The sequence below is a fragment of the Dasypus novemcinctus genome, chromosome 7 (genome assembly GCF_030445035.2).
Source record: "Dasypus novemcinctus isolate mDasNov1 chromosome 7, mDasNov1.1.hap2, whole genome shotgun sequence".
NCBI lineage: Eukaryota > Metazoa > Chordata > Mammalia > Cingulata > Dasypodidae > Dasypus > Dasypus novemcinctus.
The window spans coordinates 34,776,167-34,799,406 of NC_080679.1; the positions used below are offsets into that span (position 1 = coordinate 34,776,167).

General features: G+C 39.6%; 1 protein-coding gene across 8 annotated transcripts in view; it reads right to left on the minus strand.

Moving 5' to 3' along the window:
• The window catches only part of UNC80 (unc-80 homolog, NALCN channel complex subunit), a 270,741-nt gene that overhangs the window by 37,008 nt on the left and 210,493 nt on the right, over positions 1 to 23,240 (minus strand). For all 8 annotated transcript variants that reach the window (XM_058300212.1, XM_058300207.1, XM_058300210.2 and 5 more), the window contains 4 exons: positions 14,603 to 14,773; positions 11,386 to 11,478; positions 9,285 to 9,320; positions 8,720 to 8,938 (listed from right to left, as the gene is read on the minus strand). In XM_058300212.1, coding sequence (XP_058156195.1) covers positions 8,720 to 8,938; positions 9,285 to 9,320; positions 11,386 to 11,478; positions 14,603 to 14,773 — 519 coding nt within the window. The remainder of the gene's footprint in view (positions 1 to 8,719; positions 8,939 to 9,284; positions 9,321 to 11,385; positions 11,479 to 14,602; positions 14,774 to 23,240) is intronic.

Consider the following 23,240-nt stretch of genomic DNA (forward strand, 5'->3'; position numbering starts at 1 on the left):
TTTTTCTAAGTGTTTTTATCAAGAAAGGATGCTGAACTTTGTAAAATGCTTTTTTTTTAAAGGTTTATTTTATTTATTTGTCTCCCCTTCCTCCCCCCCCCCCCCCCTATTGTCTGCTCTTTGTGTCCATTTGCTATGTGTTCTTCTGTGTCCATTTGCTTTCTTGTCAGGTGGCACTGGGAATATGTGTCATCTTGCTCCATCAGCTCTCCATGTGTGCAGCACCACCCCTGGGTGGGCTGTGTTTCTCGTGCGGGGCAGCTCTTCTTGCAGGGTACACTCCTTGCATGTGGGGAACCCCTACACAGGGGGCACCCCTGCATGACATGGCACTCCTTGCGCATGGCAGCACTGTGCGTGAGCCAGCTCACCACACGAGCCAGGAGGCCCTGGGTATCGAACCCTGAACCTCCTATATGGTAGCAGATGCTCTACTGGTTGAGCCACATCTGCTTCCCAAAATGCCTTTTGTTCATCAATTGAGGAGGTTGTATGTTTTTTCCTTTGTTTTGTTAATACGTATTACATGATTTTCTTAGGTTGACCCACGTTTGCATACCTGGGATAAAACCCACTTGATCATAGTGTATAATAAGAGAAATTAGTCTGTAATTTTCTTATCTTGTGGTATCTTTATCTGGCATTGGTGTCAGGGTGAGGTTGGAATTCATGGCTGCTGTTGTTTCAACCATACTACCAATCACTCCCCTAACCCTCACCCTGGCCAATTTTGGATGTTAAATTCCAAACATCATACCGTCTTATCCATATGTATTTCAGTATGTATCTCTAAAGATTAAGGAATCATTAAAAAATTAACCACTACATCATTATGACATTTAACAAATTTAAAAAATCATTTAAAAAATCAAATATGCAGTCAGTTTTCAACATTTCCATATTATCTCATAATTTTTTAATAAATGTATTTTTTTTTTCAAAATTAGGTTCCAAATAAGGCCCATAAATTTCTATTGGCTGATATGTCTCTAGAGTCTTTTTAATTTATAATTTCTTCCTATTTGCTTTTAACCACCTTATAATTTATTTGTTGAGAAAATTAGCTGTTTGTCCTGTAGCGTTTCCCACTTTGGAATTTGTTGATTTCATCTTCATGGTATAACGTAATATGTCCTACAGCCTCCTGTATTTAATTTAATAAATTAAATCTAATTGGTAGTTAGATTTAGAGGCTAGATCAAATTCAGGTTTGAGATTCTGGCAAAAATAAGTTATAGGTGGTGTGTACTTTCAACAGGAGGTAAAAGATTCTGAGTTGTTACTTATTCTCTGATATTAGCTGCCATTGGTAGTCATTGGATAGATCCATTACTTCATTAGGGGTAATACGATCATAATATTATATAATTCCTTTTCTCATCTATTAGCTATAGAACATTAACAAACAGAAACTTCCTTTTGATTACTGCAAGAGGGTAAATGCTTGAAGGGATCTATAGTTTAAGTGCTTCACTGGGAGATTTTGATGGACACTCTGGTTTAGGAAGCACAGCCAAGGCACTGCATCTCTAATACTTGAATTTACAATTGCCCCATCTGACTAACTCCATGGATAGAGAATTCACTACCACACAAGGCAACTCATTCAGATTAGCTATCCTCATGTGAATCCACAAATTTCTTCTAATTTCTTCCTACTGGATCTAATTCTGGAAGCCTAATTCCAATCAATCTTCTCCAGGGCAATCTTCAATATCAAGAGATAGCTACTGCCTCTTCATTTCTAATATCTTCTTCTCTCTGTACTGAACATTTACATAGTTCTTCTGGAAATTGTGTGTGTGTGTGTACATATTTTAAAGAAGTCATTTTAATGAGCCTGTACACTCTTTTTCTTTCTTTCTAGTAAATGTGGCATACAGAAAACAACTCTTTGTGGTTTGTGTGACAGATAAAGGTATACCCATGTACACATATTCCTTTTCCCTTTTTTTTTTTTAAGATTTTATTTTTTATTTATTTCTCTCCCCTCACCCCGCCCCTCCCCTCCCCCAGCTGTCTGCTCTCTGTGTCCATTTGCTGTGTGTTCTTCTGTGTCCACTTCTATTCTTGTCAGCGGCCTGGGAATCTGTGTCTCCTTTTGTTGCATCATCTTGCTGCATCGGCTCTCCATGTGTGCGGCACCACTCCTGGGCAGGCTGGACTTTCTTTTGCACTGGGCAGCTCTCCTTACAGGGCGCACTCCTTGCACATGGGGCTCCCCTACGCGGGAGCACTCCTGCGTAGCACGGCACTCCTTGCATGCATCAGCACTGCATGTGGGCCAGCTCCACATGGGTCAAGGAGGTCCTGAGTTTGAACCATGGACCTCCCATGTGGTAGGCAGATGCTCTATAGGTTGAACCAAGTCCATTTCCCTTTTTTTCCCTTCTTAAAGTTATTTTATAGATAATGATGAGAAATTCTTGAGAAATAATCTATTTAAGCTTGAGAACCATATTTATATCTGAATTTGAGAGTCATTTTATGTATTACCATCTGAATTTCTCCAATCCCTAGTTGTATTAGTCAGCCAAAGGGGTGCTGATTCAAAATACCAGAAATTGGTTTGTTTTTACAAAGGGTATTTATTTGGGGTAGGAGCTTTCAGATATCAGACCATAAAGCATAAGTTACTTCCCTTACCAAAGTCATGTGTTGGAGCAAGATGGCTGCAGACATCTGTGTCTGGGAGGGTTCAGGCTTCCTGTGTTCCTCCCTTCCTGGGGCTTGCCTCTCTTTCCTCTGTGAGCTTACTTCCTGGGGTTCTAACTTAAGGCTTCAGCATCAAACTTCAACATCAAAAAACCCTCAACTCTGTCCTTTGCCATGCCTTTTATCTGTGAGTCCCCACCCACCAAGGGGTGGGTACTCAATGCCCCATTTGATTAAGTAATCCAATATAATCTCATATGCCCAGAGGAAAAGACTAATTTACAAACATAATTCAGTATTTCTTTTTGGAATTCATCAATAATATCAAACTGCTACACTAGTCATGATACAAAATGCTTTTGTTTTGGACATAACAAAATTTCCCTTTTATATAGACTGCTATACTGTAACATGAATAATCTCTTGATAAATAAACAGAGAGAGAAAATTGCAGATCCTACTACCTGCTTTGGCAGCTCTGTGTTGGACAAAAGAGGTAATAAATTCCTTTAGAGCAGAGACTCCATCTAATAAAGAATATTAGATTAGGTTCCCTGAGAGCCTTATAGTCAACCTTATAGTCCACAAATGCAGGAGTAAATACTGTCTCAAAATTGCTTCCTGGCTCCTTGGTTCAGAGCACATTCTTCCTGCAAATATCTCCTTTGTCTTTGATATCATTACTTTTCTCTCTTTCTTTTTAACCATCCTTCTCTCCTTTATCGATTCTTATTACTTTAAATACCACCACTATGCCCACAGTTCCCAAATATATATTTTTAACTCTTACTCTGACACATAACAAAATTTGTACTTAAATTATAATAGAAAACCTTAATTACACCCTTTGCTTGGTGGAGGTTCAATGCTTATGAATACACATTCTCAGCAATGCAGAATATCCCTGTTTGGCCAAAGAATATGGCAGGGCCATCTTTATCAAAATCTTTTCGTGAGAAATTGTATTAATAGAAGGCAAATATTAAATACTCCTCAGGCAATATTTTTACCCTCTGTGGTGGTTAGGCTCATGTGTCAACTTGGCCAGGTAATGATGCCCCGTTGTTTGGTCAAGCAAGCACTGGCCTGATTGTTACTATGAAGACATTTCATGGACTTAAATTGATTTAAGTCATTAAATCACCTTAATCATTAAGTTGATTGCATCTATGGCTGACTACATCTACAATCAACTGAGGAGATTGCCTTCAGCAATGTGAGATGTCTCATCCAATCAGCTGAAGGCTTCAAAAGAAGTGATGACTTCAGCAGTCAGAAGAAAGGATTTCCCATGTGGAATCTAAGCTCCCTCTTGATACAGATGTGGAGTGGACACGGCCATTCTAGGGTCGACAGGATGGAGGAATGGAGCATGGATTTCATGAACTATTGTGATTAGTAATCGAAGAAAATGTGGCATTGGTGTGGAGAAAGTAGCCATGGTGGCTGCTGGGGGTAGGGAGTGGGAGGAGGAGATGTGATGTGGGGGCATTTTTGAGGGTTGGAGTTGTCCTGGGTGGTGCTGCAGGGACAGTTGCCAGACACTATGTGTCCTCCCATGGCCCACAGGGTGAACTGTGGGAGAGTGTGGGCTATGGTGTGGACCATTGATCATGGGGTGCAGCAGTGCTCGGAGATGTATTCACCAAATGCAATGAGTGTCTCGTGATGATGGAGGAGGTTGTTGTTGTGGGCGGAGGGTTGGGGTGGGGGGGTGGGGGATATATGGGGACCTCATTTTTTTTAACGTAACATAAAAAAGTAAATAAAGACAAAAAATTTTTTTTAAAAAGAAAAAGAAGAGAGGATTTCCAGCTCTACTTCAGCCAGCTGGCTTCTCCTGGAGAATTCACTGAAAATCTTCATGGGATTTTCCAGCTTATAGCCTGGCCTTGGGAATTTGGACTCATGTATCCCTACCGTTGCATGAGACAATTTTATAAAATCTCATAATATTTACAGATATTTCCTGTTGGTTCTCTTTCTCTAAAGAACCCTGACTAATATGCCCTCCTATAGATCTAGGCCAGGAAATAACTGTCCTCAAACAACATTATTCTGGGTCCAGATAGGATACTTTTGCTGGATTGCATTACAACATTAGGCCAACTTTTTATACTGAGCGGCATTCAGTCACATGAAACTGGCACTCATATCTACTATGGGATGCTGTGAAGGATGATGTTCATCACACCACTCTCCTTTTAACAAACACCAACAAGGAGACATTTCTTGTGCTTTGTACTTTTAAAAAAAGCAATGTTTCAGCAAAGAGCTGGTGGTTTCTACCTTATTGACAGCATGATTTTGAAGTTGATAATTTCCCCCTCATTGCTCCAATAACTCAGAAACTCACTGTCAAATTTATGGTGCATGTATATGATCTAATATAATCAAATCATATAGATTTCCTGAGCTAATTCTATCACAAGCATTTCACTGCTCATTTTTCACATTGTTCTGATATTCTTGTTTGTATAATTTATCCATTTGTATCATGTAAGTTTTCTAAGTTGCCTTAAATCCTTTGTAAAATGATAAAAACATAGATACATACACCTGATTATAGGACTTGTAACACTGCATTACAGTTATTTCCTTATGTCCATCTCTTGCACTGGACTGTGAGCATATTGAGGGTCAGACTTTATTTATTTATTTTATTTTAATTTTTTTAAAGATTTATTTGTTTATTTATTTCTCTCCCCTTCCCTCCCCCCACCCGGGTTGTCTGTTCTCTGTGTCTATTTGCTGCGTCTTCTTTGTCCGCTTCTGTTGTTGTCAGCAGCATGGGAATCCGTGTTTCTTTTTGTTGCGTCATCTTGTTGTGTCAGCTCTCCATGTGTGCGGCGCCATTTCTGGGCAGGCTGTACTTTCTTTCGTGCTGGGCGGCTCTCCTTCTGGGGCACGCTCCTTGTGCATGGGGCTCCCCTACGTGGGGGACACCCCTGCGTGGCATGGCTCTCCTTGCGTGCAGGAGCACTGCACATGGGCCAGCTGCACACGGGTCAAGGAGGCCCAGGGTTTGAACCACGGACCTCCCATGTGGTAGACAGACGCCCTAACCACTGGGCCAAGTCCGCCGCCCTATTTATTTCTTTTTAAAGATTTTTTTTTTAAAAATTTCTCTCCCCTTCTCCCCTGTCTGCTCTCTGTGTCCATTCACTGTGTGTTCTTCTGTGTCTGCTTGCATACTTGTTAGGCAGTACCGGGAATCTGTGTCACTTTTTGTTGCGTCATCTTGCTGTGTCAGCTCTCCGTGTGTGCAGAGTCACTCCTGGGTGGGCTGTGCTTTCTTCACGTGGGGCGGCTCTCCTTGTGGGGAGCACTCCTTGCACATGGGGCGCCCCTGTGTAGCACGGCACTCCTTGTGTGCAGCAGCACTGTGTGTGGGCCCGCTCACCACATGGGCCAGAATGCCCTGGGTATTGAACCCTGGACCTTCCATATGGTAGGTAGATGCTTTATCAGTTGAGCCATATCTGCTTCTCAGACTTTATTTTATTATCATTTACATCCCTAGTATCCAGTGTCATTTTTGGTTCATTGTCATTATCATTAGTATATCTTCTGCCCTATATCTGTGACAGGCACTGAGTTCAATCACTTTAATCACAGCTCATTTAACTTTTCATAGGATTTGGCCTCTAGAGGGAGTGCCAGGCCCCTCTCACTCAGTCTTCCTCCATATCCCCTGAGGAAGGGGGTGTGTGGCTACCAAAGATCAACTTAAAGGATATTCACTAACTCATGATTTCTCTTTCTTTCAATATCTCTGTCTCTTTAGGAAGCTTTTCCTCTTTCTCACACAAAATGATTGTCAGTGGTGGCTTTCTTACTCTGGGAATGTGATGCCTTTCTGTCCACAGAATTACTTAGGTCAGTTAGAGATGATCAGTGTGAAAGGAAAGAGATAGCCACTGACTGGCTAAGACAAAAGTACTAGAACTCCTCCAACTTTCTTCCCTTTTCCTTGAGGTCCCCTATGAGGGACTGATATTCTCAGCGTCAAATAAGCTCTTCTCCATTATTGCACAGCAGGGAGTGTGAACACAGGGAAGTCCTGGAGTTCTCCAGGGCATTGCTGGAAGCACGCCCACAATGCAGAGAATACGAAATTAGTCTGGAGGAGAAAGAGCCTGTGTTCTCCACACATTTTTCTCCTCTCAATCCCTCACTAGTACAGTCTGATCTTAAAATATGGTTTTAAGGATTAAAAGTCAATAATCAGAATATTGCAAGCTAAATTGCAGTATTGAATGATTTGAACCTAACTCTACCTTTAGTTTTATAGATATGCTAAAATTTCCAGCTGAATATTAGGTTGCTCATGAAAGATTCCTTTCAATTTTTATGACCCTTTACAAACTGTTCCAAATCTGAAAACAAGCTTCTCTGGAATGATATTCCTTTTAAGGACCTGGAAACACAAACACAGTTTTTATCATTCTGAGTTACATGAGAGATGGCAGCTCCACAGGAAGAAGAAAATATGAGTGCACAGAGATGCCATTCTGGGGTCTCTTCCTGACACACCAGGAGTAAACATTTAAAAAAATAATTATGACCGGCTTCATCCAGTTCAGAATTTTTATCAGGACACTTTTGAGACTTTGGAAGACTATCATGCACAATGAGGTATGGCATCTCAGGCCCAAGCAGAGTGTGCCTAAGAGTTGAAATGGCTCACTTCCTTGCAGGGACCACGACTTAGGATTCACATAGTTCAGGAGTAGATCAAGCCCTCAAGCAGAAAGTAGTAATGCATTTTTCATGTAAAATAATAGAAGAGGTACACTGGATTCTTGTAAAAAGAAATTAGACAAGAAGCAGTAAATAGTACTTGGAGGAAGACTACTTTTCTCAAAATTCAGGGGCTGAAATTTCTCTTTCATTTTCTTTTATTGAGGAGTAAATGTATGGACAGAACTTTTCTGACCTAAGAATATAAGAATATATTTCCCTGTCCATCCTGACATTCTCTCTCTCTTTTTTTTTATTGACTTTTCTTTTTTTTTCTTTTTTTATTTCTCTCCCCTTCTCCCCCCCGCCCCCCAGGTGTCTGTTCTCTGTGTCCATTTGCTGTGTGTTCTTCTTTGTCCACTTCTGTTGTTGTCAGCGGCACAGGAATCTGTGTTTTTCTTTTTTTGTTGTTGCGTCATCTTGCTGTGTCAGCTCTCCGTGTGTGCAGCACCATTCCTGGGCAGGCTGAACTTTCTTTTGCACTGGGTGGCTCTCCTTACAGGGCACACTCCTTGCGCATGGGGCTCCCCTACGTGGGGGACACCCTGTGTGGCAGGGCACTCCTTTCGCGCATCAGCACTGCACGTGGGCCAGCTCCACACGGGTCAAGGAGGCCTGGGGTTTGAACCGTGGACATCCCATGTGGTAGGCAGATGCCCTAACCACTGGGCCAAGTCTGCTTCCCTCTCTCTTTTTTTAAATTTAATTTTATTTATTTCTCCACCCTTCCCCAGCCTGCCCCCGTTGTCTGTTCTCTGTGTCCATTTGCTGCATGTTCTTTTGTCCGCTTCTGTTGTTGTCAGCAGCACAGGAATCTGTGTCTCTTTTAGTTACGTCATCTTGTTGTGTCAGCTCTCCGTGTGTGCGGCGCCATTCCTGGGCAGGCTGAAATTTCTCTCACGCTGGGTGGCTCTCCTTAGGGGGTGTACTTCTTGCGCATGGGGCTTCTCTACACGGGGGACACCCCTGCGTGGCACGGCACTCCTTGCGCGCATCAGCACTGCACATGGGCCAGCTCCACATGGGTTAAGGAGACCTGGGGTTTGAACCACGGACCTCCCATGTGTTAGACGGAGGTCCTATCCACTGCCGAGCTCCCCATCCTGTCCCATGGCTGCAAGTGTTTTGTGGAAGAGCCCATCTAACCGTCGGGACGGGTGCAATATACACTTTCTCAGAGAGTCCTTTAAGATATACATTTTAAGCCACAGGGAACAAATTTTCCTGAAAATTCCATGTTTTTATCCTGGGGACAACCCCCACCCAGACAAATGGCCCAAGATGTGTCCACACTCAGGGGCAAGGACAGCAAGGCCAGTACCTCATGTGGGACTTCACATCCAACAGCTCCAGGGCGGTAACCCGTGGCTCTCCAGCCAGGTTTTGCAAGATCTTCAGCCTTGGCCCACAGTGCTTATAGAACTCCGTGCAAATATTCAGCAGGGACTCCCGGGGTCTTCTGAACTCCTCCCGAGCAATTCGTTCATCCAGCTCCTCTCTGGGAAGACCCTGCCCTTCCTCCAGCAGGTGAAGGTTTTCCCTAGGAAATCATAAAAGGTTAACTGGGGGGTCTGATAGAACATGTACGTGGTAACTGAGAGAAGCATATCATACTAAAGAAAAATATAAGATTCCTAATGAGTGAATCAATCAGTAGGGCACAGCCTACGAGAACCCCATCTGTAAGGATAAAGAAAGTTTAACAGCTTGGAAGCAACTGTCTTCAAAATTGTAGAGGCTTTGCATAAGCCGTTTTATTTGACAATTTACCCAGAAATATTATGCCGTGACTCAAGTAAATGAAATCCATTGGAACCAGAAGCCAGCTAAAGGTAGTCGTGGTAAGATATCAGCACTGGTATGAAATTAGGCAAGTCTTCCTGTACCTGATAAAGTGCAATTTGGCTCCTTGTTCTTGGTACCTAGGAGTCAAAAAAACAATCTATCAGAGTGAGAACAGGGCCCCTTTGATGGAGCATCTTACTGACTTTTTAAAATGAAAAGTCTTTGAAACTACGTATTTCGATAAGTTTTCAAATATACACAATTAATCCTAAAATATAAAATCTTTCATTTAGCTACTACATATGCTGCTATTGTATGTGCAATGAAAGCTTTTACTGCTGTATTTAATAAAGGAAAATCTTATAAAAATAAATATGAACTCATGGAAGATAAAAGAGAAATTTTTGAAAACTCTGAAAGCAAAGAGAATCTAGGGAAACGGACTTGGCCCAGTGGTTAGGGCATCTGTCTACCACATGGGAGGTCCGCAGTTCAAACCCCGGGCCTCCTTGACTGGTGTGGAGCTGGCCCATGAGCAGTGCTGATGCGCGCAAGGAGTGCCCTGCCACACAGGGGTGTCCCCCACGTAGGGGAGCCCCATGCGCAAGGAGTGCACCTGTAAGGAGAGCCGCCCAGCGCGAAAGAAAAGTGCAGCCTGCCCAGGAATGGCGCCACCCACACTTCCCGTGCCGCTGACGACAACAGAAGCGGACAAAGAAACAAGATGCAGCAAATAGACACAGAGAACAGACAACCGGGGGAGGGGGGGAATTAAATAAATAAATAAATAAATAAATAAAAAAAGAGAATCTAAGTTATAGTTTCAACACTATATGCTCTGTCTAAGGTGAAAAGAGGAAGACTGGAGACTTATTGCTTTATGACAATGAAAACAGCACTTTCTAAAAGCCCTCTTTTTCCATGTGCATCATGTATAGTAGCTATACCTAGCCCAATCTACTTAGAGGGGCCCTTAAATATCACTTAAACTATAATAATCTCTCTTTAATAAAAGAAACATAGGCATAAATTAATCAACACTTAAAGTAATTTGTAGTTGGTTTTGGAGGTTTTTGGTTTTAATATGACTATATATGATGAGTAAGGGATTAACTATATAAATAATGATACACACTTAGATATGTGCTTTAGAGAGAGTGGGAAATTATTTAGTTTCTCCTTCAATGGCCTACTCTATACTGGGAAAAAATAACTTCTTTTTATTTTAAGATTTATTTATTTATTTCTCTCCCCTTCCCCCCCCCCCCAGTTGTCTGTTCTCTGTGTCTATTTGCTGCATCTTCTTTGTCCGCCTCTGTTGTTGTCAGCGGCACAGGAATCTGTGTTTCTCTTTGTTGCATCATCTTGTTGTGTCAGCTCTCTGTGTGTGCGGCACCATTTCTGGGCAGGCTGCATTTTCTTTTGCGCTGGGTGGCTCTCCTTACGGGGAGCACTCCTTGCGCGTGGGGCTCCCCTATGAGGGGGACACCCCTGCATGGCAGGGCACTCCTTGCGCACATCAGCACTGCGCATGGGCCAGCTCCACATGGGTCAAGGAGGCCCAGGGTTTGAACCGCAGACCTCCCATGTGGTAGACGGAGGCCCTAACCACTGGGCCAAGTCCGCCGCCCAACTTCTTCTTAAGCTGCTTTTGGCTTTGTCTTATCTTAAACTTTCCTTGGAGGAGGGAGCCAATTAAAAATGTTGTGTATTGGAATACTTAGAGGTTAACATTGATAGAATGAAGCAGGTAAACTATTGACAGTATAGTTAGTATTTGAGTTACACCAAAATAAAAGAGGGAGATTGCATCAACAACTGTGAAAACATCATTTGAGAATGTAAGTCAAAGTTCGGATGAAATGTCAGTAGAAAATCTGTTCAAAGAAAGTTGACTCTAGAAACCACCTCCTGATTATTATTTAGTTGCCTTTTCCTTGGAGACAAATCAAACATCTGGCATATTCGTGTAAACAACCAAAGCACGTGGCAATTTCTGAAAGTGGTTTGGATTTTCTCTTGGACACTTTCAAAAGAAACCTTGGTATTTTTGTGGAACTCTAAACTCCCATCTTTTTTCTTTTCCTTGGGGATTTTCACACTCAGTGTCGACTATTTTCAGGAGGCCTCTCATTCCTAACAGCTGAAATTCATGTGGCATGAAATTGAGAGATCATGGGAAAATAAGTGTCAGTAAATTACCTGGTGTTCACCCCAGATGACATGGTGTGGTTGGCTGTGGTGGTTCCTTTATGACCCTGGTCACACCTGCTCATCTGTGGAGCTGTCATGGGCCTATAACAGCAACAACCACAATGACAAATCAGCAACAGGAGTGGAAACATTCATGAAATCCTCAAGTTACTGACTTGAGTCATGAAATCCTCAAGTTACTGACTTGACTTGAGGTTTTGAAAGTTAGTTTTAGAGTCTTAAAAAGACATGCTTTTCTGTCCTACTGTTTTTCTGTCTTGGTTCTGAAACTCACTTTAAAGGGAATATTTAATCCCAGGGTCTATAAACTCACCATGATTTAAGTTTTTCCACTTCTTGATTCTGAGTAATAAACTGTAGATCTTTAAATAAGACATTTATGAAATCAGACTATGTACTGATTAAGAGTTAAGAACTCACTCTTGAATTCTAAAGGTACCAGAAAGTTAACCACACTATTCAAAAGGTAAAAGGGAAGGGTGTGCATACCTATACATACCAGAATCAATCATTGTATTTTTCTGAATAAACACAAAGATGGAAGAATCCTTCTAACCAAAATTATACTTAAGGCTACCCAGGTAAATGAGGAAGGTAATACCTATTATAAATTGGTCATTTAGATACTTAATAATAGATTTGAATCATCTCCTTGCAGATCTGCAAGGTTTTCTTTAAATACTAGGTAAACTGTGCCTCTGTACTAGTACCGAAGATATGGAAGGGATGTTGGAACTTTCCAAAGCAATTATTTTTATGAACACTTTAAGGCTTGCTTCTAAGTTGCTCACTGTTTGTATACTGGGTATGGCTACAAAGTAACTAACCTTTAGCAGTCATACTACCAGATCTTCTCTTCCTCTGTCTTTTAAGGAGGCTAAACTTTAATGTGGCCCCCAGACACCCCTCTCCCTCTCCATGTTATTAGTCCAGTAATTAGCTACACCATATTGCAAAGGGGAGATAATCTTGGTGGGCCTAATGCCATCACAGCACTGTTTCAAAGCGGAGAGTATTATCTGGCTGGGGGCAGAGAGAGTCAATGCCTGAATCTCACTGTCTGGAAGATGGAGGAGTGAAGGTGGCTTCTAGAAGCAGAGTGGCCCCCTAGTGACAGTCAGCAGGAAAACAGGGCCCTCAGATGGAGATGGATTCTGCCAAAACTTCTGCACAAGCTTAGAAGCCGATTCTCCCCCAGAACCTTCAGAAAAGAACCTCACCTGACTGACACTTTGGTTTCAGGCTTGTAAGACCCTGAGAAGACAGTCAAACCTGCCTTGACTTCTGGCCTACCGAACTGTGAGATATTATATGGGTTTTGTTTTCATCCTCTACATTTGTGGTAATTTGTTATGTAACAATGGAAAATAGATGCATTTGTAATATACTTATATATTACTACCAATAGAATTGTTCATTATTTTCAGGAGATAGAAAAAACAGGAGTGTGAAAGTGAAAACGATTAAAAAAATTTTTTTTTGTAAAAACAATGAAGTTAATTCTATTGTGAATAATTATTACCAACCAATAAGGCTGGTCTTCCCCTATAACGAAAGAATATTATATGCTCTGGAATATTTTAACTGTCTCGGAATGAGTTTCATTTATTGTCTTTTTTTTTGTTTTTGTTTTTGTTTACTTATTCAGGATGCATTTTAAAGCTACAGAATTTTACATGCCAGAGCTCCATCCACAACTCTTCATGGAATTTTGGATAAATAAATTTTGGCTAAGTTTATTGATTTCTTCTTATAAATATAGATAGAAAGAAGGAAAACACCAACATTAAGTACTGTGAGGAGAAATAACTAAAGTGGCACTCAGGAAATATGGACTGTATTTCTCTCTTCTAGTTGCAGGAAAGGGCCAGTGAAGTGGCCAGGTGGGTGCAGAAGGAAGTGTGCAAGTCGTATATTTCTTCTTAGGATATTTCTCCCAGGATCTTCATGGGACCATCTTCAAAGTATTGGGGCTATTTTCCGTTGGAAGAGATAATCCGGCATGTCTCCTTGTTCTACCTCTTCCCACTTCTGCAGCTAAGGTATAGCATTCAGTAGCGATAGTCTACCCAAGGCTTTTGGGATATATTCTGCTTGTCTAGGTTGACAATATGGCTCATGAGTAGAAAATAAAATATGATGAAGTTAATAAAAGTCTCACTTGCTGGTGCATGCTGACCAAGTCCTTCCTGGGCTGAGGGATTTTAACTAATCCTTCCACCAACAAAGCTAGATGGTGCTGGGGAGGTTGGTGTTCCTTGGAGGGGGTGGATAAAGCATACACAGAATTTTGAGTTAAGAATATGGTACTTTAGACTGGACATACACAGCATGGCTGTGTGGGCTGGGGTAGCAAAGACACAAACCCAGGAAGAAACCTTAGGCTCCCATTCCACCCTAGGAGGAACAGTTCCTCCCAGTTAATTTTAGAGAATGAGAATGGAGAAAGAAAGCCAACATTTACATAGTTCTTGCATCCATCTTCACTCCTCCCAGTCCATCTTTTGTTCCATCCAGAGTCTTCCTCCAGCCCTTTCCTGACTAATGATAGTGCAAATCCTTTCGCTTCTGCATCTAAGACTCTTGTGACAAGGCTAAATTTTGGAACTTTGTTTAGAGCTATTCTCTGGTGCCAATTTATATTCCCATTCCCAAATCCCTCAATCCTCTCTCCCAATACTATTTGGCCTCTTTCCACAGTGAATCTGTTAATTTTAGCATTAGATAAAATCCAGAAGTTTGTTATGTAGTTTCTGAAATTATAGTTAAAAAAAAAAAACAAAAACCTCATACATAGTGAAATAATAAAAGGGTGCTTATTTGGAATTGTAGACATTTCATGTCTCATAAAATAATATGATAGCTAATAAAAATATGAGTCACAAATGTTTTCATACTTACTAAATTGGCCCTTTTACAAAAATTTCATATACTACTGGATTAATACCACCAGGGAAGCTCATCAAGTCATATGCAAATGTCTGTTTAGCAATCATGTTGGAAATATTAATATAGAACTTAGCACTATTTGTCCAAACAATGTAGGGAATATTTGCATTTTTGAGCCATAAATGTTTGGGGAAGTATCTGTAAGTAAAGACTGGATTTTAGAAATTTTTATCTGCTACATTTTCCCTTTCTCTTTCACTGGATATGTATGGTATAAGGCTGGCGATGGGGGGGCAGGTTCTGCCAATGGGATTACCTGGTGAGGACCTCAACACTGTACAAAAGGGCCTGTAGGGATGTGGCAAGAGCAGCTGTGGCAGCAATCTCCTCTCGGGCAGCAGGTACTGTCTCTACTTGTGATGTCTGTCTCTTCAGCTTTTGTAGGTAACATGGGACCAAAGCTTCCAAAACCATCAGCATCTGAAGACTTTAAGCAACAGAGAGAAAACCAAATTACCTTTTACATTTCACTTCTGTGGTTGTGCCATATTTAGGATCTTGGAAAAATAAAAAGTTTCTGGAGAGATGATGAATTCTGAGCTCCCTTTCCAGTCCATCTATGTCAAGAGCAGTAAAAGCTGCTGGAAATGTTGACCAACAGTAATAATTAATTACTTGAGCATCAACTAAAAAGGTAATGAATCCTGCCTTTAGGAAGTCTGCTATTTGACCAGGGCAAGTAGCCAAGTATACAATGGTTGAAAAAAAACAACAGACTGATAGTAGGTAGAGTTATACTCCATCTAGAGGTACAGGCCTCAGAATCATCAACAAAACTTCAAATCAGCGATTTGCTGAGTGATTTTTCCAGCTGAAACAAATCTGAGGCAATATAAAATCCTTCCCAAGGAGGCTTTCTTCCTAAAGCTTAGGTAACTTCATAACAAGTGTCTATGGAAACAGCTTTTCTGAGGCAGGTCTGAATATGCCTGCTTATTAGCGTAAGTGTGCATACTCAGAGGATATGGCCCACAGTCACGGTAGTACCGGGGTGTTATAAACTTCAGTTCAAAGGGAAAATGGAAATTAAGTACTTATTATACAAGGGTGGATTTTTCCCTCCAAAACCATAAATGTGTAAGACCAACATAAACCTTTTGTTGGGAGATTTCCCCCAAATGAATTTAAGTTTACATGTTGTGAATCCCAGAAAACAGACACTGACTAGCTAGTATCCTGGAGATCTTGAAACCAAGATTTTCTTTGATCCATTTTCCCTACAGACACCACCAAGTTTTTGCTATGGTCTTTGTCAATATTGAGTACTGGTTTCTACTAATATAATTTTGCCTGGGTAAAGGGCTCCATAGGCAGGAAAAGGCAATTTTCAGAATTTGGTGAGCATGGGGACATATTTGTAAAAACTGTTTTGTACTTTTGTACTCTATTTCCTCTTTAGCATCTTAGAAAGTGAGTCAGGGAAGCAGATGTGGCTCAAGCGACAAGGCCTCCATCTACCATATGCGAGGACCCAGGTTCAGTCCCTGGGGCCTCCTGGTGAAAAAGAAGAGAAAGTGTGCCTGTGCAGTGAGCCAGTGCCTGTGTGGTGAGTTGAATGCACACATGGTGAGCCAAGTGCCCACATGGCGAGCTGAGTGCCCATGTGGTGCCCATGTAGTGAGTTGAGTGCCCACGTGGTAAGCTGAGTATCCATGTGAGTGCCCACATGGCAAGCCAAGTGCCCATGTGGTGAGCTGAGTGCCCAGGTGAGTGATAAGCCAGTGCCCACATGGCGAACCAGTACCCGTGCAGTGAGCCAAATGCCTACATGAGTGACCACATGGTGAGCCATTGCCTGCGCAAGTGAGTCACGCAGCAAGATGATGATGCAACAAAAGAGAGATGAAGGGGAGGGCCAAGGTGTAGCACAGCAGAGACCAGGAACTGAGGTGGCTCAATTGACAGGTAACCTCTCTTCACATCAGAGATCTCCAGGATTGAATCCTGGTGAATCCCAGAGGAGAAAGATGAGAAGAGAAGACAAAAAGAGAAATAGATACAGAAGATCACACAGGTAATGAACACAGACAGCAAAAACAGCAGGGTGGGGGAGGAGGGAAAGGAAAAAAAAAATGACTTCAACAAGTGGATCCCTTTGCCAGGCACAACCTTTGCCTTCACCTTCCTCCATACTCCAGTAGGGGTAGGAAGGCTTCCTTGGCCCGGAGTCTTGAGATTCCCTCTTTGGCCACACAATTCACATCCAAAAAGTTGGAATTCAAATTCCAACTTTAATGCCCACCCAATGCGGCTGGAAGCTTCATGAGGGTAGGACTAGGTTCAGTTCATTCTATACCTCAGTCACTGCCAGCCCAGCTTAGATCTGGAATCAGCATGGGCTGGTTGCTACAAGATGGATTAGTGATCAGCTGCTAAGTGGTGGGTAGCAAAAGGAACCTCCTCGGCCTGGCTCTTACCTATTTTGATTTCTGCTTCTCTGTTACCCCACTTCTGCCAAGGGCCTCTCAGTGCCAGGGCATTGCCCACTGGCCTTGGTAGCTGCTTCTGAGGCTCAGGTGTTCACGAGTGTAGGCAGGACACTTGGGATTGTGTAAACACCATTCCCTTTATCTCCAGCCAATAATGCCCTTAAAAGCTGGCCCCCAACCATTTTCTAACAGTGATGCAACATGCATCACTGTACCACAGGCCCTGTGCATCTGTCTACCTACTTGCTTAAAGGTTTATTTCCGAAGGCCTATCACCCAGCCCACACATGGCCCTCAGAGTACAGGACACTTGTTGGATGAAGGAATGAACAAACAGATACATTTATCATATATTCTCCATCCTTCAGTGTTTAACAGGATTCTAAATACAGGTATACTAAAAAATAACATTGTAAATGTTGTCAACAACAATTATTATTAAATCATATAAAAGTACCATCTAAAAACAAACCAAAACAAGAAATAAAAAGTGAGCAAAAAGTCTGTTCTGCTTCCTTTAATAACCTTCTCACTTGGAAGCCTGGACAAAATCTAAAACAATTTACTTGTAAAGGCATCAGTTGCCAAGGCTTCCACATAGCTTTTGGAGGTATCAGGATTCTGAATCAAAATGAAGCTTTTTCAGTTGAGTGAGATATTATGCAGCACTTTTCTACTCCAGGCATTTGCTAATTTTTAAATTATATAGTGCCAAGGGATTAAATAGGACAAAGCCAAGTAGAAGTGTCAACTAAAAGCTGGGGAGCCAAGCAGTATTTTCAGACATCTCATGGAGCTGAGGAAATACAGATTCTGGTTTAGGTTCCTTCAAGGAGATAAAGGTCCATGGAAGGTCTACATCCTAAGAGGATGAAATAGAACAGCCCTTACATAGACTGAAACTCAACTACAAAGAAATCCAAGGTCCCTCCCTTAAATGTCTGTCAAACAGGAAACACGATGCTTCCTGGAGGAAGATAAAATCAGCCACAACCTTAAATTAAGTCTACTTTTCCCCCCATATAATCTCCAGTATTCAAAAATTACCAGTCATTCCAGAATTAAATGGTCAAAACCCAAGGAAAAGAATACTCGACAGAAACAGAACCACAAATGTTCTAAATATTGAAGTTATCAGACAGATTTTAAAGTAATTGTGATTAAAGTGTTAAATGAAGTAGATGACACAATGGAGAATTTCATTAAAACTATGAAAGCTATAAAAGAATTAAATGGAAATTCTAGAACTGAAAACTACAATAGTTAAAACTATTCAAGAGATGAGTTTAATAGTAGATTAGACACCATGAAAGAGATGACCGTGAACCCAGAAAAAAGATCAATAGAAAATATCTAGACAGAAGCCGAGGAAATAATGATGAAAATTACAGAAAAGAGCCTCTAAGAGACATTTAGAGGATGACAAAAAGGCCAATTATTTGTGTAAATGTAGTCATAGAAGGAAAGGGACAGAAGCAAATTTGAAGAGATACTGGTGGTGAATTTTCTAAAATTCTTAAAGCTATCAAGCTTCATATTCATGAAGTGCTCTGATTCCCAAAACAAATATTAATAAATACAATGGAAGTCAAAACTAGGCAATCAGACTCAAAGTCCTGAAAACTGAAGCAAAGATAAAGTTTTAAAAGCCTCCAGAGATTAAAAAACCAACATTAATTTCAAATGTATAATGTCTTACAACTGATTTTCAACTGAAATGATGAAAGTCATTAGACAATGCAATGTCTTCTTAAAATTGCTAATTTTTTTTGCTACTATAGACCTCCATACCAAGAGAAAACATCTTTCAAAATTAAGCAAAGGAAAATGTCACAGCAAGTAAAATTATAGAATTTATTGCAAGCAGATCTGCAATAAAATATTAAATATGTGAGAACTTTTCAAGCATAAGGAAAATTATTGCATATAAAAGCATGAGGGTTCTGGAAAGAGTAAAAAAAAGATGGAAAAGGTAAATAATTATTGATTATATAAATAATAATAATCATGTTTAATGGGTTTGAAATACATGTAGGACTATAACATGACAGCATTAGCAAAAATGGTTGAAGGGAAGTGAAAATGAGTTAAAGTGCTCTAAGGTCATGGAATTGACTGGAATGTGATAAAAATTATATTAAATACTTATAAGACAAGAATGTAAGTTGTGAGCACTAAAAAGAACAATAGAATGCAAAATAAACTAATAAAGGACAAAAGTAGATTGACAAAAATACTTGGCTAATCAAGAAGAAATGAAAAAAAAGAGAAAACAATCAAAATTGGCAGAGAAAATAGTAAAGATGTTAGATTTAAACCTCAAGATATCATTATTTATATTAAATATAAACAGTTAATACTCCAAATATAAGACAAAGATTATAAGAATTGACTGGATGAAAAAAAAAAGCTCCATTATATTCTGCTTGACCATGAAGTGCAGCGGTGCTCAGAGATGTATTCACCAAATGCAATGAATGTCTCATGATGATGGAGGAGATTGTTGCTATGGGGGAAGGAGTGGGGTGAGGGGGGTGGGGTATATGGGGACCTCATATTTTTTTAATGTAATATTAAAAAAAAACAAATAAAGACAAAAAAAGAAACATAAAAAAATAAATAAACACAAGGATATACAAAATTTGAAGGGAAAAGTATAAGAATTTACCAAAAGATAGCTGCTGTAACTATATTAATGCCAGACAAAATAGACTTTAGGGCAAGAAGCATTTTTAGAGTTAAAGATAGAAATTTTATAATTATAAAAGGGTTAAGCCACTAGGAATATATAATTCTAAATGTTATGTATTTATTAACATAGACTCAAAATACATAAAGCAAAAACTGACAGAACAAAAAAGAAGTGAAAAATTCTGCAAACATTTGGAAATATTAATGCTTCTCTGTTAGTAACTGATAGAAACAAAACAAACAGTAAAGGTAGCTAACATGGTGCTTAAAGGAAACTTTATATTCTAAAATGCATATATAAGAAAAATGACTGAAAATCAAGAACAATCAAACCCACGTAAATAATTTAGAAAACAACAAATTAAACTCAAAGAAAGCAGAAGGTAGACAATAATAAAGATCATAGTGGAAATAAAATAAAAATAAACCTATAAACAAATCCTACATATCAAATAGAAAAATACTGATAACCTCATTTTGGCATAAGACTTTAGCAGGCACTTTGCAAAAGTAGCTATCCAAATTCCAATAAGCATATGAGAACCTCTTAAATCTTTTGATTTGCAAGATGGATATGGAAATTAAACAAGTAAAACGGCTCAAATAAAAAGACTGATAATACTGAACATTGGTAAGACTGTAGAGCAAATGGAACACTTACTTACTGCTGTTGGGAATGAAAACTGATAAAATCACTTTGGAAAACTTTCTTATAGAATCTACTAAAGCAAAACATATATGTACTCCAAGACTACTGCATAGAATTTCTACCTACAGTAGGAGGATTGGTTTTAAATTTTAATTTAACAATATTGGACCCTGGCTTTTAACTTTAATGTGTATGGATATTAACTTGAAATAGGATTTCATGTCTCATCATGAATTTGATAATGAGAGTATTTTTAAATCAAATTTTGGGGTTGGTTCTTGATATTGTTGGCATCTTATTATGAGGGAACATTTATGAATTTTATTTTTGCAGTGTATTAATGTTGTCACTTAATCTCACTGCAGAATCTCTGATACACCCTATTGAAGAATGTAGTTGGGTATTTCTGTTTTGGAAAATACAACAGAAAGTAAATTTTAAAACTCAGGTAGAAGGTGGGCTTGAAGTTAACAACACATAGTTTGGATCCATTCTAGAACCTCTTGATGGAAGAAAGAGCCTAAGGAAAGTGGGAGCAGGACCATCAAGTTAGAATGAGATTTGCTCTCCTCAAGGCCACTGTTTGTGGCACAAAGTTTAATTCCTATTGTTTAAGACAACAAAAACCTTGCAGTGTTAGGATCACTTCTTACTCCTCAAGCTTTCCTCCAGTGAAAAGAACTCAGTATTACCCCAGGCCACTGCCACTCTCTGCTGCTTTATTCATTCAGTTTTGGGGAATGGGTAAACTAACTGAATGGCAAATTTATAAAGATACACTGTGTATAATCACCTTGACTCCTTCCTTCTTCCTGGAAAGCTTGCCAACAGAGTAAGACTTCTCTCTTCCATGCCATGAGTTTTCAGGTCAATTCTGCTTTGAGCTCTATCTTTCTATTTAGTCTTTATCAGTTATAAGGGAAATATTTCAATCTTCCTTCTGCTTTATTCCTTATCTTTCTTATTGTTAATGGATGACAAACCAGATAGCAGGAGTGGCTATTCATTGTGCAGGGATTTACAACAGAGGCTATGGCAAGAATATACCATGCATTTCTCATAGGGTTTCTTATGTTTACTAACATGGTAGTGGGTGGCGGAATGGGGTGAGGCAACATCACACTCAGCACCTTGAGACAACTGATCGACAAATTTCCTAAGAAGTATGACAAAATAAATTGCTATAGGAGCTGAGACAAGAGAGATTATTTGTAGCCAGGGGATGGGGACATGTAATGTGGAGTTGGGGCAGAGGCCACCATGCAGGTGAGCAGTATGTTGTGATCTTATAATTTGATTATGAAAGTGATGGAAGACTATAAAAGCATTGCATTATAAGTTTAATCCTGAATAATAAAGCAGTCTTGGAATAGCTGACAACTTGTTGATTGCTTACAATTTTTTGTGTGGAGTAAAATCCATGAAAGAACTAAAAAATAAACAGACCAATCACACATAAGGGGATAAAATTAGTCATCAAAACCTCCCAACTAAGAAGAGCCCAGGACCAGACAGCTTCACAGGTGAATTCTACCAAACATTTTGGAAAAAACTAACACTAATCCTCTTAAACTCTTCCAAAAAATAGAAGTAGAAGGAACACTGCCTAACTCATTCTCTGATGCCGACATAACCCTAATAGCAAAGCCAAACAAAGATGCTACAAGAAAGGAAAATTACAAACCAATCTTTCTAATGAAACTAGATGCTAAAATCCTCAACAAAACACTTGCTAATCACATTCAACAACACATCAAACAAGTTATACACCATGACCAAGTGGGTTTTATCCCTGGTATGTGATGATGGTCCAACATAAGAAAATCAATCAATGTAATACACCACAAAAACAGATCAAAAGAAAAAAAATCACATGATCATCTCTGTAAACACGGAAAATAAATTCTACAAAATACAGCACCCTTCCCTGATAAAAACACTGCAAAAGATTGGAATAGAAGAAAATTTCCTCAACATAATAAAGGCTATGCATGAAAAACCCACAGCTAACATTATATTCAATGGTGAAATCCTAAAAGATTTCTCCCCAAGATCAGAAACAAGACAAGAATGCCCACTATCACTGCTCCTATTTAACACCGTGTTAGAAATTCTTGCTCATGATCATAGGCAAGAAAACTGTATAAAAGCCATCCAGATTGGAATAGAAGAAGTAAAAATTTCACTATTTGCAGAGGACATGATCCCACACATAGAAAGCCCTGAGAAATCTACAATAAAGCTTCTAAGTTTATAAATGAGTGCAGTAAAGATGTAGGTTATAAGATCAAAGTACAAAAATCAGTAGCATTTCTGTATACCAATAATGAGAAATATGAGGAGGAAATCAGGAAAAAAATACCATTTACAATAGCAACTAAAAGAATCAAATACTTAGTAATAAATTTAACAAAAGATATAAATGAATGATATGCAAAAAACCATGCAATACTTTTAAAGGAAATACTTTTAAAGGAAATCAAAGAAGACTTAAATAGTAGAAGAACATTCCCTGTTCATGGATAGGAAGACTAAACATCATTAAGATGTCTATCCTACTCGAACTAATATACAGATTTAACACAATCCCAAGAAAAATCGGCACAGCATTTTTTTTACTGAAATGGAAAAACTAACTATATATAAATTTATTTGGAAGGGAAAGAGGTCCCAAATAGCCAAAGATATATTGGAAAAGAGAAAGGAAATCAGGGGAATCACAATACCTGACTTTAAAACATTCTACAAAGCTACAGTGGTCAAAAGTGCATGGTATTGGTACAAGGATAGACATAATGACTAATGGGACTGAATTGAGAGTTCTGATATAGATCCTTGCATATAGAGTCATCTGATTTTTGACAAGGCCATCAAGCCCATTCATCTGGGAGAGAATGGTCTCTTCAACAAATGGTGCTTGGAGAACTGGATATCCATATCCAAAAGAATGAGAGGAACACCATCTCGCACCTTATACAAACATTAACTCAAGGTGGATCAAAGATCTAAATATAAGAGCCAAGACCATAAAGACCTTAGAAGACAATGTAGGGAAGCATCTACAGGACCTTGTAATACGAAATGGCTTCATGAACGTCACACCAAAAGCACGAGCAGCAAAAGAA